Consider the following 17,346-nt stretch of genomic DNA (forward strand, 5'->3'; position numbering starts at 1 on the left):
CCTGGCCACAGTGATCCATGCGACGGTCACCTCCAGGCTTGACTACTGTAATTCTGCCCTTGAAGCTGTCCCAGAAACTCCAGCGGGTGCAGAATGCTGCAGCAAGGCTCCTCACAGGGTCTCTGCCATGGGAGCATATTCATCCAGTGTTTTTCAAGCTGCACTGGCTCCCGGTGGAGTACAGGGCCAAATTTAAGGTGCTGGTTCACAGCCTAGGACCCTCGTACCTACGGGACCACCTCTCCCGGTATGCCCCACGGAGGACCTTAAGGTGCATAAATAGCAACACCTTAGTGGTCCCAGGCCCTAAAGGTACCCTGCCCGTACGGGCCAGTCTTGCCAGACTCTAGGGTTGTGCGCTCATCTCACTCTATAGGCCGGGAGCCAGCGCTGTCCGCAGACACTTCCGGGTCACGTGGCCAGTGTGACAAGCTGCATCTGGCGAGCCAGCGCAGCACACGGAACGCCGTTTACCTTCCCGCTGGTAAGCGGTCCCTATTTATCTACTTGCACCCGGAGGTGCTTTCGAACTGCTAGGTTGGCAGGCGCTGGGACCGAACGACGGGCGCGCACCCCGCTGCGGGGATTCGAACCGCCGACCATGTGATCGGCAAGTCCTAGGCACTGAGGTTTTACCCACAGCGCCACCCGCGTCCCTGGTCCCAGGCCCTAAGGAAGTTAGATTAGCCTCACCCAGAGCCAGGGCCTTCTCAACACTGGCTCCGGCCTGGTGGAACGCTCTGCCTCATGAGACCAGGGCCCTGCAGGATCTGATTTCTTTCCGCAGGGCCTGTAAGACAGAGTTGTTCCACCTGGCCTTTGGCTTGAAGTCAATCTGATTCCCAACCCCTCTCCCCCCCCCCTTTCTCCTCCTGTGATGAGGCTGCATTTTAATGTTTTAATGTTGTATTTTAATCTTGTTTTTAAGTTGTATTCATTCAACTTGTTTTTATTATTGGTTGTTAGCCGCCCTGAGTCCAGCCTTGGCTAGGGAGGGCGGGGTATAAATAAAATTTATTATGATGATAATGATGAAACTGGAGAAACGCACAGGCCAATTGGCCAAAGGCAGATAGAGATAAGGAATCAAGACAATTGCAGAGGCCAATAGGCAAAAAGCCGGTGCTTCCCTTCAGGCTGCCCTGGGGGCTTTTGAAGGTGGCTCCTCAATGTGAATTAGAAAATGTCACCGCTGTAATTTATATCGCCATGAGCAAGCTGGGTGACCTTGGAGCCAGTCCCCTGCTATCCACCACCCAGGATAAAACAGGGGCAGCAGGGTGGTGGAGGGAAACTATGTGCATTGGTAGCACCAAATGCGGCGAATTAATCAAATACATTAAATCAATAAAGTTAAGGGCTTTTTTTTTTGCTTTATTACATTTCCATGCGGCTTCTCCGCTCCGCGCGAATCCCCGAAGCGGCTTGCCAACATTAAATTAACGAGAACATGCTAGGAAATAATGGAACACCACAAATGCAGCAGAATTCTAAAAATATTTGAAAATTAACAATGATTTAACGCTGCATTATATATAATGTTCAGTATAATTTAAATGCGATGGATAATAATACAGAAGAGGAATAGAGAGAAGGAACCATAGAGATAAATTTCTAACAGTGGCGGATAGAGCGGCACCCACCTCTATGGTCCATTCCGCCTTCTTATGCGCCTACCCAGCATACGGGTAGCGCTCAAAGGGAAACCAGAAGTGACGTCGGCGCTTCTACATTCTATGGGAGGAGAGAGAGAAGGAGAGAGAGAGAGGCGCACGGGCCTCAGTCGCCGTCGTCATGAGCCGCTTCAAGTTCATTGGTGAGGACGGTTGCCTGGGCAACTGGGGGGGTGTTCCTTTGCGTCCGCAAAGAGGGCGCCGGGCCTAGTCGCTGAGGGGCAGCCCTTCGAGGTGGGGGGGCGGCTGCGGAACGGGCCGAAGGGCACCATCCCAGGCGCGCTTACTCCGGCGCAAGCCCCGTCGTTGTCAGTGGAGCTTGCTCCCGGGTAGATGCGAGGTTCGGGATCGCAGCCTTGCTCCCCTGAGGGGAACCTGCGCGGGGTTGCAGGTGCGCGCAGGGCGATCCTGTGCGCGTTGGCTGGGGAGCAAGCCCCCCAAGTCACAATTCCGGTTCTGCGCATGCTTACTCAGAAGCAGGGCCCGTCGATTTCATCCATTCATTTCTTACTTGTATTATACGGGGCTTGCTTCTGGGTACCCCGGCGCGCAAAGCCGGAGCCGTAACTGGTAGCTCCTTCTCTGTTTTGCTTGTATCTCACAAATGCACGCAAGAGACCTTTGGTCTTTGCTGCAAGCAGTCAGATTTCTGCAGAGATCTAATCCGTTTGCGGTATTTGCCTACAAATGGACACAGGAGACAGTTCCAACCCTTTCCCTCACATCCTGCAGCGATTCCCCTGCAGCCATTGCCAGATGAGAATCTGCATTTAGTGGCTTCTCTTGGGGGTTGGTGCCTGCATGCATTTGACTCTCCCTGTCATTTGATGATTTGGCAGGTGCACTGTGTATATTGACTCCACTGAAAGAGCATTACACACGAGGTGGCCTGAAAGTTCTGGCCTTGGTGTTTGCATGAATGAGTCACTGCAGATTATACAAGCTGTCGCCTGATGCATGTGCCAATTTATTATTATTAGCATTATTGTTTTCATTTTATTTCTATACCATTTTATATGTTTAAGAAAAACTTCAAAGGGGCTTACAACACATTGAAACATCAAATAAAACAATCCAGAATGAAACATAGCAGGTACATGCAAGACAGCCCTCATTCCATAAGAAAGGTTTTGCAGGCTTTTTAAAGGGATCCTCTCCTAGTACAGACTCCGGCCTCTAACAGCAAGCAGTATATTTCTTTTTTTTTTTTTAAATAATTTTTATTAATTTTCCACACATGTATTATACACAAACAACAAAACAAAACATACACACAAATAAACATGTATAATTTCATAAACTCATTTTCCTTCACCTTGTTTCCCGGACTTCCCCATACCTCCCTTTTTCTGCATCCTTATTTTTCCCTTGTATCAGCAACCCTCCATTTAATTAATTAATTCATCTTCATTGTAATTCCCTTAAATTTATGATATACAGCTGCAATTCTCTGTTTCTTAACACCATAGCATCTCAGCACTCCTCAATATTACAACAGTTTTTAAGATATATTTTAAATTTCTTCCAGTCTTCTTCCACTGTCTCACTCCCCTGGTCTCGGATTCTGCCGGTCATCTCTGCCATTCCCATGTAGTCAATCACCTTCGCTTGCCATTCTTCCAGAGTAGGTAGCTGCTGCGTCTTCCAATACTTTGCCAGAAGAATTCTTGCTGCTGTGGTAGCAAACATAAAGAAAGTTCTGTCCTTCCTTGGCACCAATTGGCCCACCATGCCCAGGAGAAAAGCCTCTGGTTTTTTAGAAAATGTCCATTTAAGGACCTTTTTAATTTCATTATAGATCATTTCCCAGTAGGCTTTAATCTTCGGGCAGGTCCACCAAAGGTGAAGCAAGCAGTATATTTCTAAAGCATAGGGTCATAGTTTCATCACATGTCGGGGACCCATCAGATCTTCTGACATCTTGAAACTGCAGGTGAGGAGCCTTTCAGATGATGGACTCCAACTCCCATCATCCCCAGGCAGCATAGACAATGACCCAAGTTGAGGATGCTAATTTATTTCTCTCTCTCTCTAGATATTGGTGTTAATTTAACTGATCCTATGTTCAAAGGCATATACAGAGGTACTCAAAAGCATCAAGGTAAATACTCTGTTTCTTTAATGGCTCCTTCTGTGGTCCTCTTATCCCCAGATATTCATGGTATGCATCTGCAAGGGACATTTTCTTTCAGGTTACACTTTTTGGGGTCCCCCCATTCCCAGAGAGTGACATTATTATTAATTATTATTATTATTATTGGAATTTATTAAAATTCGACTTTCATCCTGCTCTTGTCTCCCACCCACCCATTTTGAGAGAAAAAACCCCACTAGAGTGGTAATTCAATGCAGTTTTACTCAGAGTACACCCATTAAAATTATTGAACATGACTAATTGATATGGGTCTGCCCTGAGGATATAATCTTTTGCATATCTTACTTGGGAGGAAGTCCTATTCAGTTCAGTATGACTTCTAAGTAGACATGTGTAAAATTGCACTGTAAAGCCACAATCCTTAACACTCTTAGCTGGGAGTAAGCCTCAGTTAACACAATGGGACTCTCTACTAACAATGCATGCATAGGATTGTGCTGTAAGGCTGCAATTCTGTTAATACTTTATTGGGAGTACGTTGCATTGGACTCAGTATTTTTGAATAAGCATGCTTAATGTTGTGCCTTTGAAGTGTGTTGTCTGACAGTCATACTGAGAGTAGACCCCCTGAAAACTAAAGCTACTTGTGGTGTAATTTAGTGTGAGTCTTTTCTCAGTATGACTTAGTCACATTGTGCCACCCTAAGACTTAAGTTTCAGCAAGTCTCCAGATGGAGAGTACAGTATTCAGTTGCTGAAGGGAAACTATCAAAAACGCCTTGCTGCATGACCAAGAAGTTCAAATGATGCACAGATGATTAAGAAGTCAATTTCTGGCAGTTGGTGGAGCATACATGTGGTGATGATCACTTATATATGTTGAATATGTTCCTAGGGAAAATATTTATCAAGGAAAACTTGATGAATCACAATCCTAAAATCACTTGAGTGTGGTACTGCTTGTGGAGGAAATTACTTTCAATGATCTTCAAAGAATCTGAGCTCTAGTCCTTCCTAGTCAATAAGGATATCTGTGCTGCTTAATGGAGATAGCACAGTTTGATTGTCCATTGCTGCTGTAAAGTTGCAGGAAAAGGAAAAGAAATGTAGGCGCTGCTGCATACCTGAGGCTGTTAAAGGTTCCAGAACTAGACTGGGCCATAGGAATGCTTTAAATTAAGGATTTCAGTTCTGTCTTTTTGCAGATGACTTCCTGGATGTGGTGGCTAGAGCGGTCAAAACTGGTGTTAAAAAGGTACATTTGTTCTTCAAAGGTTTTGGGTAGTGTGTTTTGTGTTGAATTTCAGTTGTTTCTGTTGGCTTTTGATATCTGTGTTTTTCAAGATATGAATTAATCCTAACATTTAGAAACTAGCACTTAGGTAAACTTTCTTTTTTTTATTCCAGTTCATGATTACAGGTGGAAGTTTGCAAGATAGCAAAGATGCACTTCAGCTGGCACAGACAAATGGTATTTGTCTCCTTATGTTATATAGCTTTCAATGGAATGCTTTAATTATCCTGTATTTAACATTTAAAATGACCAAAGCCAGTATGCACCAGTTCAGTCCAAAGAATTATGAGCAGAAGGAAAGGAATGCTTCTCATACACCATTCCTTTGGTGCGGTTTGCTGTGTCGACCCAACTCACTGCTGCTAGGGCTGATGTCTTGTCAAGTGAACCCTGCATAGAGTCACACACAGAAGGGGAGATGATGAGTCAGGTGATCACTTCCTTTGTGGTCTTTGCAGAGCGTATGTAACCACCTGCTCACAACCTTAGCTGCTATGCTGTGTGTCTCAAGTGACACTGTGCCATTCCAAGGCTGGTTTCACGACCACAGGAACTACCTGATTCAAAAGTGAATAAGTTAATTTAAAAGTTGAGTTAAAGAAAGCTTTGTACCGATGTACAGAATTTTACGTTGTCTTCCAAATCTATATGGCGCCTCCCTGCTCCATGAAGCCCTTGCTTCTTGAGTTCCCCAAATTTTCACTCCCAGGTCCTAAGTACATGTAACAGCATATCCTTGCATTCAGCCTCTGTTACCGTTGCATCAGCACACCATCAGGCTTTAGGATGCAAGTTCTTTGGAGGCTGGAGGCTGGAACCCTTATGCTGCGATGCACCCTGCACTTGACAAGCATTCTAGCAATAATAACCAACACATTCATGCCGTTTGTTTTCAGACATGTTTTATAGTACTGTTGGCTGCCACCCCACCCGCTGTGGAGAGTTTGAACAGAGCAACCCTGAGCAGTACTTAGCAGAGCTACAAGGTCTAGCCGAGAAAAATAAAGGGAAGGTCATAGCAATTGGAGAGTGTGGCTTGGGTAAGTAGCAACCAAGTGGCTTGGCAGTGATGTTTCCTTCCTGGCAAGTCAAAAGCCAGTTAATTGTTTGTCAATTCTCTCTTCCAGATTTTGACAGATTAGAATTCTGCACTAAGGACACTCAACTCAAGTAAGAGAGGTTTACTTAACACATAAGAGAAACTGCATCCTTCATACTTTTGAACAGTGTTGTTTTTATTATCAAGGATTTTCTCCCAATGGCAGCCATTGGAAGCCAAGGAACAGTTGCTCTTCCACCCTACCACCCCAAATGGATATAATAACCAAGGAGAAACAGTCACCACTTCCCTGTTCTTCCCTAAATGGCCTACAGGTCACACCAGACCCCTGACTGCTTCTTCACGTGGCTGAACCATACCATTACTTCCACCACATCATTCATTGGAACTTGCAGAGGCTGGCCAGTGCTTTGATTCCATGGGTGGTGTTTTTGCAATCCATATATGCACAAATCATCATAAAGCATGATGGCAGGGCCCAGAACACCAGCCCTTGAGTAGAAGTTGTGCATGCCAGATGACCAGAGGATGGGAAGTTGCAGTGCTGAGTTAAATTGAACAGGACACAGGTGGCGCTGTGGGTTAAACCACAGAGCCTAGGACTTGCCGATCAGAAGGTAGGCGGTTCAAATCCCCGCAATGGGGTGAGCTCCTGTTGCTCGGTCCCTGCTCCTGCCAACCTAGCAGTTTGAAAGCACATCAAAGTGCAAGTAGATAAATAGGTACCGCTCTGGCGGGAAGGTAAACGGTGCTTCCGTGTGCTGCCCTGGTTCACCAGAAGCGGCTTAGTCATGCTGGCCACATGACCCGGAAGCTATACACCGGCTCCCTCAGCCAAGAAAGTGAGATGACCGCCGCAACCCAAGAGTCGGTCACAACTGGACCTAATGGTCAGGGGTCCCTTTACCTTTACCTTACTGGGTGGAGGGTTCACTGGATGCTATAGCTACTGAGTGCACAAGGTGCTGGTGCTTTAATGTTAATCTTGGGAACAGTTACAGATGGGTAGCCGTGTTGGTCTGCCATAGTCAAAACAAAAAAAATTCCTTCCAGTAGCACCTTAAAGACCAACTAAGTTAGTTCTTGGTATGAGCTTTCGTGTGCATGCACACAAGAAGTGTGCATGCACACGAAAGCTCATACCAAGAACTAACTTAGTTGGTCTTTAAGGTGCTACTGGAAGGAATTTTTTTTGTTTAATCTTGGGAACAGTTTGACTGCAGAAAAACACTGAAGTGAAATGGAAAGGGAATGAATGAGGCACAAAAGCCAAGGAATTTAACATGAAACAACACATGCCAATAAAAGCTAGTTGTTTTTATTGTGCATTGTAGGGATGGGGGAAGCTGTGTTCCATCAGTTGCTGCTGGACTCTTGACACCCATCGGCCTCAGCCAGTATGGCTAATAATGGTCAAAGATGATGGTATCTGTAATGCAGAAACAGCTTTGGAGGGCCAAGACTCCCAGTCTCTGGTGTAATAAGCTTAAGAATGTGAGGTTTGGCTGGCAGGATTAGAATGCTGAATCTCGCATTCCAGCAGTCAAACAGACGGCTCTGGATGTCCACAAGCAGGGCAGAGGTGTGGTAGCCATCTCTTTAATTGCCCCCAGAACCTGGTTACCAAGATGCATAACTGCATCTGAACATGGAGGCTTCCATTTCCTGCATTGCAGGGGGTTGGACTAGATGACCCTTGGGGTCCCTTCCAATTCTATGATTCCGTGATTTCACTCTCCTTCCTAAATCGTTCCACAAATGTTTCTGAAAATCCCAAGTATTTGCTGCCACTGCGTTTTTGATGGCAGCTCATAAGACAGTGCTGACAACCGACAGTCATCTGTGTGATATTTATGCTCTTCTGCATAGGGGGAGACCCAGCATCAGTCATGGCAGCACAGTTGGTTAGCTAGGATTCTTTCACAATTCAAAGGTAAACTATGACTGTGTAATGTTTGGTCTGACATTTGCACATCACACGATGAAACACAACCTCCTGTTGTAAGGTGATACAGTCGTACCTCAGAAGTCGAACACCTTGCGAGCCAAACTTTTTGGCTCCCTAGTGCCGCAGACCCAGAAGTGACTGTTCCGGTTTGTGAACATTCTTTGGAACCTGAACGTCCGGTGCAGGTTCCACGGGTTCTGATTGGCTACAGGAGCTTCCTGCAGCCAATCAGAAGCCACACCTTGGTTTCCAAATGTTTTGGAAGTTGAACAGACTTGCGGAATGTATTCTGTTTGACTTCCGAGGTATGACTGTATTTTAACAGCATTGCTTTTCTTGGCAACATCCATAGAAGGCCTGGCCTTTTACCATTCCTCGCTTAGGCTTGTATCCTGGTCTAATGGCTTTGAAACATAATTTTGCTGCTGTTATAAAGCAGGCATGGCCCTCCAAAATCCCCCCACCCCATCCAAGCACTTCTTTAAGTCTCCTTCTGGCCTTAATGAAATATCAGCCACTGAAAATGTATGTGTTGTGGCTGTAACATTAGGAAGCCACTTTCTAGATCACCCCACTGCATGGAAAGCCACTATAAATGCGCAGTCCTAGCCGGTATGGACAGAGGTGGTGAGAGAAATGCTGCCCTCTACCCTTGGAAGAACCTGCTGGTTTTAGCACTGTGGTACACTAAGATCTGGAGAGAAAAGATCCCTCTTGAGGTGCTCTCCAAAGAGCAGGGAGGGGGATCTTTTGTCTCCCGATTTTAGCACTACACACCAGCATTGCTAGACACCCTCACCCTGCCACTCGAGTGGGAAAGGCAGGAAATGATGGTTTGCGTGTGTCTCTGCGTCTGTCTCCAGGTGAGTTTGTGGGGAAGAGTGTGAGCCTGGGAGAATGCTCTGTGCCTTCATATATGTTGGGTGCATGTGCTGTATGTGGGGTGACTGTGCATGTCTGAATATATGTTCATGTGGTCCGTGTGTGTGTGTGTGTGTGTGTGTGTGTGTGTGTATACACTCGCTTATAAATTGACAATACCCACCACGGGCGTGTGTCCCTGGAATGGGAGGCTGACTGTCAGTGTGGCCTTCAAGCCACAAAAGCTTAGCCGCTCCCGGTCTAGAATCATTTTCTTATCGAGAAATCACACAAAACCTGGCATGATGTTGCCAATATGAAACATTTTCAAATCCTATTGAGTTTAAAGTTAAGCACATGCTTAACCTTCCCATAGAACTAAATGGGACTTAAAAGTGTTCCCTTCTGGCAGGATTATGTCTGCACCTAAATAATAATAATAATAAATAATAATAATAACCACTCCATTCTTTATAATGCTTTAAACCATTTAGATAATCTATAGCTAAGATTTCATTAAATGTAGGGATGTTTCTGTTTATTTCTTTTCAGGTATTTTGAAAAACAATTCGATTTATCTGAGCAAACAAAATTACCGATGTTTCTGCACTGCAGGAATTCACATCCAGAATTTGTAGGTGGGTTTTGCAAAAGAATACTTTTTTTAAAAATGTAGAAATCTCTGGGCTTTTTAATGTAAAATATTCTCCTTTCACACAGATATAATGAGGCGAAACAGAGAGAGGTGTGTGGGAGGAGTGGTAAGTGCCTGATGTTCAGTTGCGTTTCTTTTCAGCATCAACCTCTTTGTGATACAAGTTTATTTTATAAGCAGATATCTCACTTTTCATGTGTTTCAAAGTAGCTGAAAACTAAAACATGCAATGCTTTCTAGTTGCCCTCGGTAAAATTATCCCGTGAGCAAGCACTTTAAGGTGGGGACTAGTCTGAAATTTACAGGTAGACTCGTTTTGTAAACCAGATGACTAGTTCTACTTCATTACTCGGAAATCCACATTCTTTTTTTAAGTGTTGTGAATGTGATTGTCACCTTTTTCCTACAGACACATTGAACAGGGAAGGGCCGCCCCCTGTTGAGTATACACTGTGTGAAACCCAAGTTTGCCTTTGCATAGGGTGCAAAACGACCTGTACAGATTTAGTTCAGCTGGGCTTATTCCTAAATAAGTGGGCATAGTCTTGCAGCCTTTGAAATGAACAGTGCATTCACATTATCTCAGGATGGAATAATGGTGGTTGTGTGACATAGCTGTGAAATAGGGTGGGGTTTCCCAAACCAGGGTCTGCAGCTGTTTTTGGACTACAACCCCCATCATACCTGACCCCTGGTCCTGCTAGCTAGGGATGATGGGAGTTGTAGTCCAAAAACAGCTGTAGTGGGGATGAATGGCATGACCTGTACCACATTTTCCCGCCCCTGAAGAATTGATGTTTTTGAATTATGGTGCTGGAGGAGACTCTTGAGAGTCCCATGGACTGCAAGAAGATCAAACCTATCCGTTCTTAAGGAAATCAGCCCTGAGTGCTCACTGGAAGGACAGATCCTGAAGCTGAGACTCCAATACTTTGGCCACCTCATGAGAAGAGAAGACTCCCTGGAAAAGACCCTGATGTTGGGAAAGATGGAGGGCACAAGGAGAAGGGGACGACAGAGGACGAGATGGTTGGACAGTGTTCTCGAAGCTACCAGCATGAGTTTGACCAAACTGGGGGAGGCGGTGGAAGACAGGAGTGCCTGGTGTGCTCTGGTCCATGGGGTCACGAAGAGTTGGACACGACTAAACAACAAGAAGTACCACATACTCAAGCAATGGGCCTGTCCTGACAGCTAAGCTACAGTGCCTTTTGCATCAGAGGCAAGGTAGGGGAGCTGTCTTTCAGCCTCCTTGAATTGGGCTGCTGGTCTCGTTGCCTTCTACTCATTAGATTAAATCAAAGATCTTTGATTTAACCGAATTCCTGACCAGTCCACAGATGGTTCTGTCCCGCAGCATGGACTTTGTTGATTGGCTCTTACCGGTTAAGGGCTCCATACATACACTTGCTCATTTTGGGTGGCAAAAATTATCAGAGCTTGTGTGCACACAGCTAGCAAATGCTATTCAGAAATAGCAACTGGCTTTGGAGAAATGCAAGAAAAGGGAAAGCTTGTGTACTTAAGTTAGAAAAATCTCAATGCATCTTCAGATGATAAAGGTGTATCATTACTTGTTTACAGGTACACTCTTTTGATGGCACCAAAGAGGAGGCAGCAGCTATAATAGAGTTAGATCTCTACATAGGAATAAATGGCTGGTAAGTAATGTTAGACATCTAATGGCTGAGGTGAAAGGATTCCTTTTTATTTTGGGATGGATACTTTAAAGCACACCTGTGCAGCTTGTGGCTCATCAAGGTGACTGCACCTCAGCCCCCATGTATCGTGCCCTCACAGGTAATTCAGACACTTCAGTCCCAGATAGGCAGTAAGAACAGCCCACCTATGATGCACCTGCCATAGTGGTGGGCTATATATAATTTACAGTCCTACTTCACATATTCTTAAGTGCAGAAATGGGCTGCCTACTGAACTTGAATTGGACTATAAATGCAAGTACCAACCACTCTTGTGTGACACTGCCAGAATCTCAGTCCCCATTAGCCTTGGCTTGGAATTGTGTGCATAGCTAGAGCAACAGCTGCCACCCAACAGATGAGCTGGGTGCATGGGGGACATTTTATATGAAAAGACAAATAGGCAAGAAGAATTAAGGGGAACCTCTGGAAAGAATGGGGGAAGAGTCCTCCCAAGGCTGCTTCTGGTTTAAGGGGGAAAAAATCAGTAAAAGTTTCACACAACTGCTTGTAAATCTAGTTTCAGCCTTAGCCTAAGATAGCAATTCTGTGTGCACTTTCATGAGAGTAAGCCTAACTAAATTTTGCAGGAGTGACTAAACATACTTAAAATTGGATTGTACATCTCACTGCAGCCATCAGGATTTAAGTAACAAGTTAACTGCTTGATGCAAACAAAATTGAAGACACAACTTTGGGGTGATTGTGCCCAGCAACTTGGATCTGGGCAGACAAGTTGCTCCTTGAATCTTGTGAGAACTTCCTTCTATTTGGACTAAAGAATTTCAACAAATCATAGTGATTTTCATATTCATATTATTTCCAGTTCCCTGAAAACAGAAGCTAACTTAGAAGCAGTGAGGTCAATTCCCAGTGAAAGATTAATGCTCGAAACAGGTAAGTTGTTGTTTTATTTAATACTATTTAACATTTTACTTCCCCCAATATGCCCCTTTCAAAACTGTTTCCGATCTGGGATATATTTTGTTTGTAATCTTCTGTCTCGGTGTGCCATTTTAAGATTACTACCCAAATATATCCCAGATCGGAAACAGTGTTGACGGGGTACATGCTTACTCAGCGTGGCTTAGGAAAAAAGAAAAAGGTTCCTAACCTAAAGAGTAATGTCTTTTTATAGCACGGTACCTAATTCATTAGCATTGCAGTAAGAAAGAAAAATCCCCTGTAAATTCTATATTTAACAGCTCTCTTGGTCACACTATCGGTGTTGTGTACCCTCCAGTCCACAAGGGGGAGTGAGCATGCTAGAAATGTCATGCATTGTCACCTAAGTGAGTTGTAAGAAAGGATATTGTTCTTGGCGAGAATCAGACTAAGCAGAAAAGGCCTTGCCTCATTCCTTAGAAGGGCTGTGTCAAGGACAGGCCCAAGACATTTTGGTACTTGAGGTGAACCAAGGAATAAGGGGCGAGTGAAAATCTACACCAGGAATGGGGGTGGGGGGTGGGATAAAGATCTACGTCAGGATCTGCTGCCCCTGTGGATCTTGCCGTCTGAGGCAGTTGCCTCACCTTGCCTCATGAGTGGGCCGGCCCAGTCTTGGCCTGATGAAATCCAGGTTGCAAAGGGGAAGGGGAAGAGCATACCCTTATAGTCCACATTATTTTCCTCCATAGCAAATGGAACAAATTGTTGATTTTTGCATCGTAATCTGATGGAAAATCTACCTCTCATTCACACCATTAGCCAAAAGCATGGTTGCCCACTTACCTCCATTAATTGGCAGAACATAAGACTCCACTCTCTCGTGGTATTGCCAAATCGCAGCTTCCAGCAGTTGGGAGGGCTATGAATACCACCCATCAAGTTGATCACCTTTGTGCTAGAACTTTGGTGGCTTCATTGTATGGCTTCCTTAAATCACCTCATTATCAAAGTATCTGCTTTGCACATTAATATCAAACTTTGGTAACACAACTGCATTATGGAGAGTTTGACAGTAGGTCAGTATATCCCTGAAAACCCTGCCTAATAGCAGTTATCCTTCCTGACTAACTTCATTGGTGCTTGGCAGCAATTGCTTGGGGTTAGGGGCGAGCTTCCTAACTGCTAAGCCTAGGGAGCTAAAATGATCCTGGCTTGAGAGGAGCAGATTTGTCTTCGTAGATAGACCCTTACAAAACTCTTACATTCAAATTAGGAATTCTGACTTTGGCATTTTAAACAGTGTAAACTTGCAAGACCCTTGGAATTATGTTAACACAGGAGTAAGGCTGTGGTCCTAAGTATTGCTTACTAAAGTCAATTGCAACTTTCTGTTGTGGAATTATGTGGGATATTGGTATAGGACCCTATCTCTGGGAATAATTTTACTACTTACATTTTTTGTACATGTTAAGAACAGATCTGACAGCAACTTTGCTTTGGTTTAGAGACTGTGTTAAGAATAAAACATTGCGTGCCCCCCAAAAAAGTATTGGGGGAGATGGACAAAAATAAATGGCTGAGGTGGTTATAAGTTACAGAAACCTATTTTGCAACCACCAGTATGATGTTAATTCTAAACTGTTCCATAAATCACACTAGATGCTCCCTGGTGTGGAGTGAAAAATACCCACGCTGGTTCAAAATATGTAAAAACCACATTCCCTACCAAAAAAAAGTGGGAAGAAGGACACTGCCTGAAGGACAGAAATGAACCTTGTCATATAATGTAAGTATATAATTTAATATATTTCAAGGCTCCAATTCAGCTTAATTTAGTTATGACTAGGTCTGTCTGAAACCAGTGGAATTAGTCATGAGAAACTTATGTCCCATGGCTTTCAGAGGGGCTTGATCATGACTGACCTTTAGCTGGGCTGGAGCCCAAGGGGTTTAATGCCATATAAAGATTGACACCTAACAGGCAGAGCAATTGTAACCACCACCAACCAGCTGGTTCAGAGGGATGTAGCAGAGATTTCTCTCTGCCAATTCATGCAGCATCCGTCAACAGCACCGGCTGTTAAAAGGCTACTGTTAGCAGTAATTGATTTAAGGCCCTGGAATGAGGATGGGACAAGACTAACTACAGAGCCACTGGATTCTAAACTTGTCCAGCAGCTGGAGGAGTTTGAGCCTGCAGCTGGTGCAGCAATAATTAGGTATAATAAAATATAATAATAATAAACAACTCTGCCCATCTGGCTGGGTAGCCCCAAACCATTCTGTCTAGATGTACTGTACTCTCTGAGCTTCCCACACAGGTCAGAACTCTTGATTTTCCAGTAATTAGCAAGCTAAGATTTGCTTTGCTGGGTTACAAGTGAGAGCCAGTCTTGTCTGCATTCTGTTTTCTGCAATAGCTATTCAGATGCCTTTGGGAAGGTTACTAGCAGGGCATGAGGGCAACAGCCCTCTCCCCTGTTGACTGTCATCACCTGGTACTGCAGTCCAGATAGAGGATATACCGTATTTTTCGCTCTATAGGACGCACTTCCCCCCCTCCAAAAATTAAGGGGAAATGTGTGTGCGTCCTATACAGCGAATGCAGGCTGCACGGCTAAGCCCAAAGCCAGAACAGGGAGACGGAGCGCTGCGGAGCGCTCCACCTCGCTGTTCTAGCTTGGGGTTAGCTGCGCAAAGCCTCCGCAGGGCAGCGGGGTGAAGGCACAAAGGTTGTCCCGGAAGCCTCAAGCCTTTGGAGTGCAGCGGGAACTCGTGCTTGTCCCACGAGCTTGTGGGGCTGGCGGTGGGGGGATGCGCTGCTTTCTCCCACTGCCAGCCTCAAAACCAGGTCGGGGAGCAGCGCAAAGGCGGCGCGTCGCCTTCCCGCTGCCCCCGAGCTTGTGGGGCTGCCTCTGCACTGCTCCCCAACCTGGTTTTGAGGCTGGCGGTGGGGGAAAGCAGCGGTTCCCCCCAACGCCAGCCCCACAAGCTGGGGGGCAGTGGGAAGGCGCCGCGCCGCCTTTGCGCTGCTCCCCGACCTCTTTGAGGCTTTTCCCCGAGGAGGGAGAAGAGACTGACTGGCCGTGTCAGTCCCTTCTCCGTCCTGGTCGAAAAGCCCGCAGGAGCCGTGCACTCCTTAATGGGTACGTGGCTCCTGTGGGCTTTTGTGGGAGATGGGGGAATTCCCCCACCTCCCGCAAAAGCCACGCGCTCTATAAAGGGAATTCCCCCACCTCGTAGAAAAGCCCGCAGGAGCCTGCACCCTTTAAATAGCGTGCTGCTCTTGGGGGCTTTTCCCCGAGGGAGGACAAGGGACTGACTGGCCGCGTCAGTCCCTTCTCCCTCCTTGTAGAAAAGCCCACAGGAGCCGTGCGCTCCTTAAAGGTTGCGCGGCTGCTGTGGGCTTTTGCGGGAGATGGGGGAATTCTCCCACAAAAGCAGGGTGGTCTAGGAGAAGTACACAGGATGTCCGCTGCTCCCAGAGCTTGGGGGAGGGGAATCATATTTTTTCCCTTTATTTCCCCCTCTGAAAACTAGGTGCACCCTATGGTCGGGTGTGCTCTATGGAGCGAAAAATACGGTACATACCAAAGTACCTATGTGCCTATTGAAGTACCATACCAAAGTACCATACCAAAGTCCTATGTGCCTATTGAAGGAAAAGCAGCTCTGTGCATTGCTATAAGAAATACTTGTGAGATAATACCAGAAGGAGCAAGAATGCAACCTGTACCACTTTGAGAAGGGGGGTTCTCACTCCTCACTTGCTCTGCAAGGCTCAAAGTGAAAAGAATATAGTGGGCGATGGGAAATACATATTATATTTCAGTTGTCTAAATCAATGCCCTTTTGCCCTCATGAATTACTATAGCAATGTGTTTGCCTACAACTTATTAGATGCCACTGGTGGCTTTTAGCTACAGGTAGCAACAGTACTGAACACTACACACATTAGAAATAAGCACCCTTTGGAAAGGTCAATGCCAAACAGAGGAAAATGGCCTCAAATGCCAAAATACGCAGATTTCAGAACTTGTGTTTGTCATGAAATCTAAAACCACCAATTTACTTATAAAGCATGGTAGGGACTATAGTTTTCTGGTAGAACATACACTTGGCACATGTAAATGTCGAAAGTTCAATCCCTGGCACCTCCAGTTAAAAAGGATCACATAGCAGGTGAAAGAAAGGCCAGTGCCCCAAAACCTTGAAGAGCTACTGCCAGTCAAACAGAGACAACACTGATCTAGGTGGACGAAGTCTAACCAGATTAAAGACAGCTTTTTATGTTCTGAGATGCGAGTTACTTGTCCGCAATATTGCATACAGTTCAGCATTTAGATTGCAGCATTTCCTTCATTACTTTTAGAATAAAATAAACTCAACACTGCAGACTTGTACACATTTGCTACAGAGCAAGTCTTACTGAATTCAATAAAATTTCCTTCTATGCAGTGTTATCCATAGACCTATTAAAAGGCAGTCATGACTAACCCAGTCATGAACCAATGTGCCTAGCATTCCAACACGTGACTGGTGTAGACATAGGAAGCAGATGTTGCTGCTTGTGTAACCTGTTTCATCATTGCTGTGGAGATGGGAATCTGCCTTCCCCTATAAATTTCAAGATAGATGAATACGTGCATCACACTTTCCTTTATCTGAAACTTGTATATGCTGTTATTTGGGTGTTTTTGTGTGACATTAAAAAAAAATTGGAATCCTAAATGCTATTTATGTAAACTTTAACCACCCTTGAACAAGTAATGTTCACAGTGAACATAACCACAGTGATGTGATTTTGCCTAAAGTGCTTCCCTTTTGCTTTGTTTTAGTCAAATACTGGAAATACTAGCAGCAGTACGTGAAGAAGATCCACTAGAACTGGCCAACACTACATATAACAACAGCATTAAAATCTTCTTTCCAGATATGTAAAGCATTTTATGTATTATGATAAAAACTGGTAATCCTGTCCATGTAATAAAGATTTGACTCCTCTCTGCATCAGATCTGAAACCATTATTTAGAAACAGGCATGCTGTAAAGGTTTGATTAAACACGCAAGTAGAAAGCTTTCGCCCCCACCCCGTGAAATATTTTCCTGGTTGTTGTTTTTTGCCAAGCATTTATTTCAATTTATTTTACTATCCAGTTGACTCTGTTATA

The 17,346-nt window shown here is 44.9% G+C and overlaps 1 protein-coding gene across 3 annotated transcripts; it reads left to right on the plus strand.

Annotated features, from left to right (window-relative positions):
• The first annotated feature begins 1,683 nt into the window (after positions 1-1,683).
• TATDN1 (TatD DNase domain containing 1) lies at positions 1,684-17,182 on the plus strand. 3 transcript variants are annotated; one of them, XM_028736185.2, is made up of 12 exons: positions 1,684-1,816; positions 3,709-3,774; positions 4,974-5,023; positions 5,176-5,239; positions 5,959-6,102; positions 6,190-6,232; positions 9,484-9,569; positions 9,652-9,692; positions 11,171-11,247; positions 12,113-12,183; positions 13,834-13,960; positions 17,013-17,182. In XM_028736185.2, exons 1-12 carry the CDS (start codon positions 1,795-1,797, stop codon positions 17,113-17,115), a joined length of 894 nt encoding a protein of 297 aa, XP_028592018.1. In that variant the 5' UTR covers positions 1,684-1,794; the 3' UTR covers positions 17,116-17,182. The 3 variants fall into 3 exon arrangements, with proteins under 3 accessions (XP_028592018.1, XP_028592019.1, XP_028592020.1); XM_028736186.2 differs by lacking the exon at positions 1,684-1,816 and adding an exon at positions 3,520-3,606; XM_028736187.2 differs by lacking the exons at positions 1,684-1,816; positions 3,709-3,774; positions 4,974-5,023; positions 5,176-5,239 and adding an exon at positions 7,992-8,055 and having other exon boundaries at positions 6,007-6,102.
• The last annotated feature ends 164 nt before the right edge of the window (positions 17,183-17,346 follow it).

Source organism: Podarcis muralis, chromosome 8 (assembly GCF_964188315.1).
Source record: "Podarcis muralis chromosome 8, rPodMur119.hap1.1, whole genome shotgun sequence".
Lineage (NCBI taxonomy): Eukaryota > Metazoa > Chordata > Lepidosauria > Squamata > Lacertidae > Podarcis > Podarcis muralis.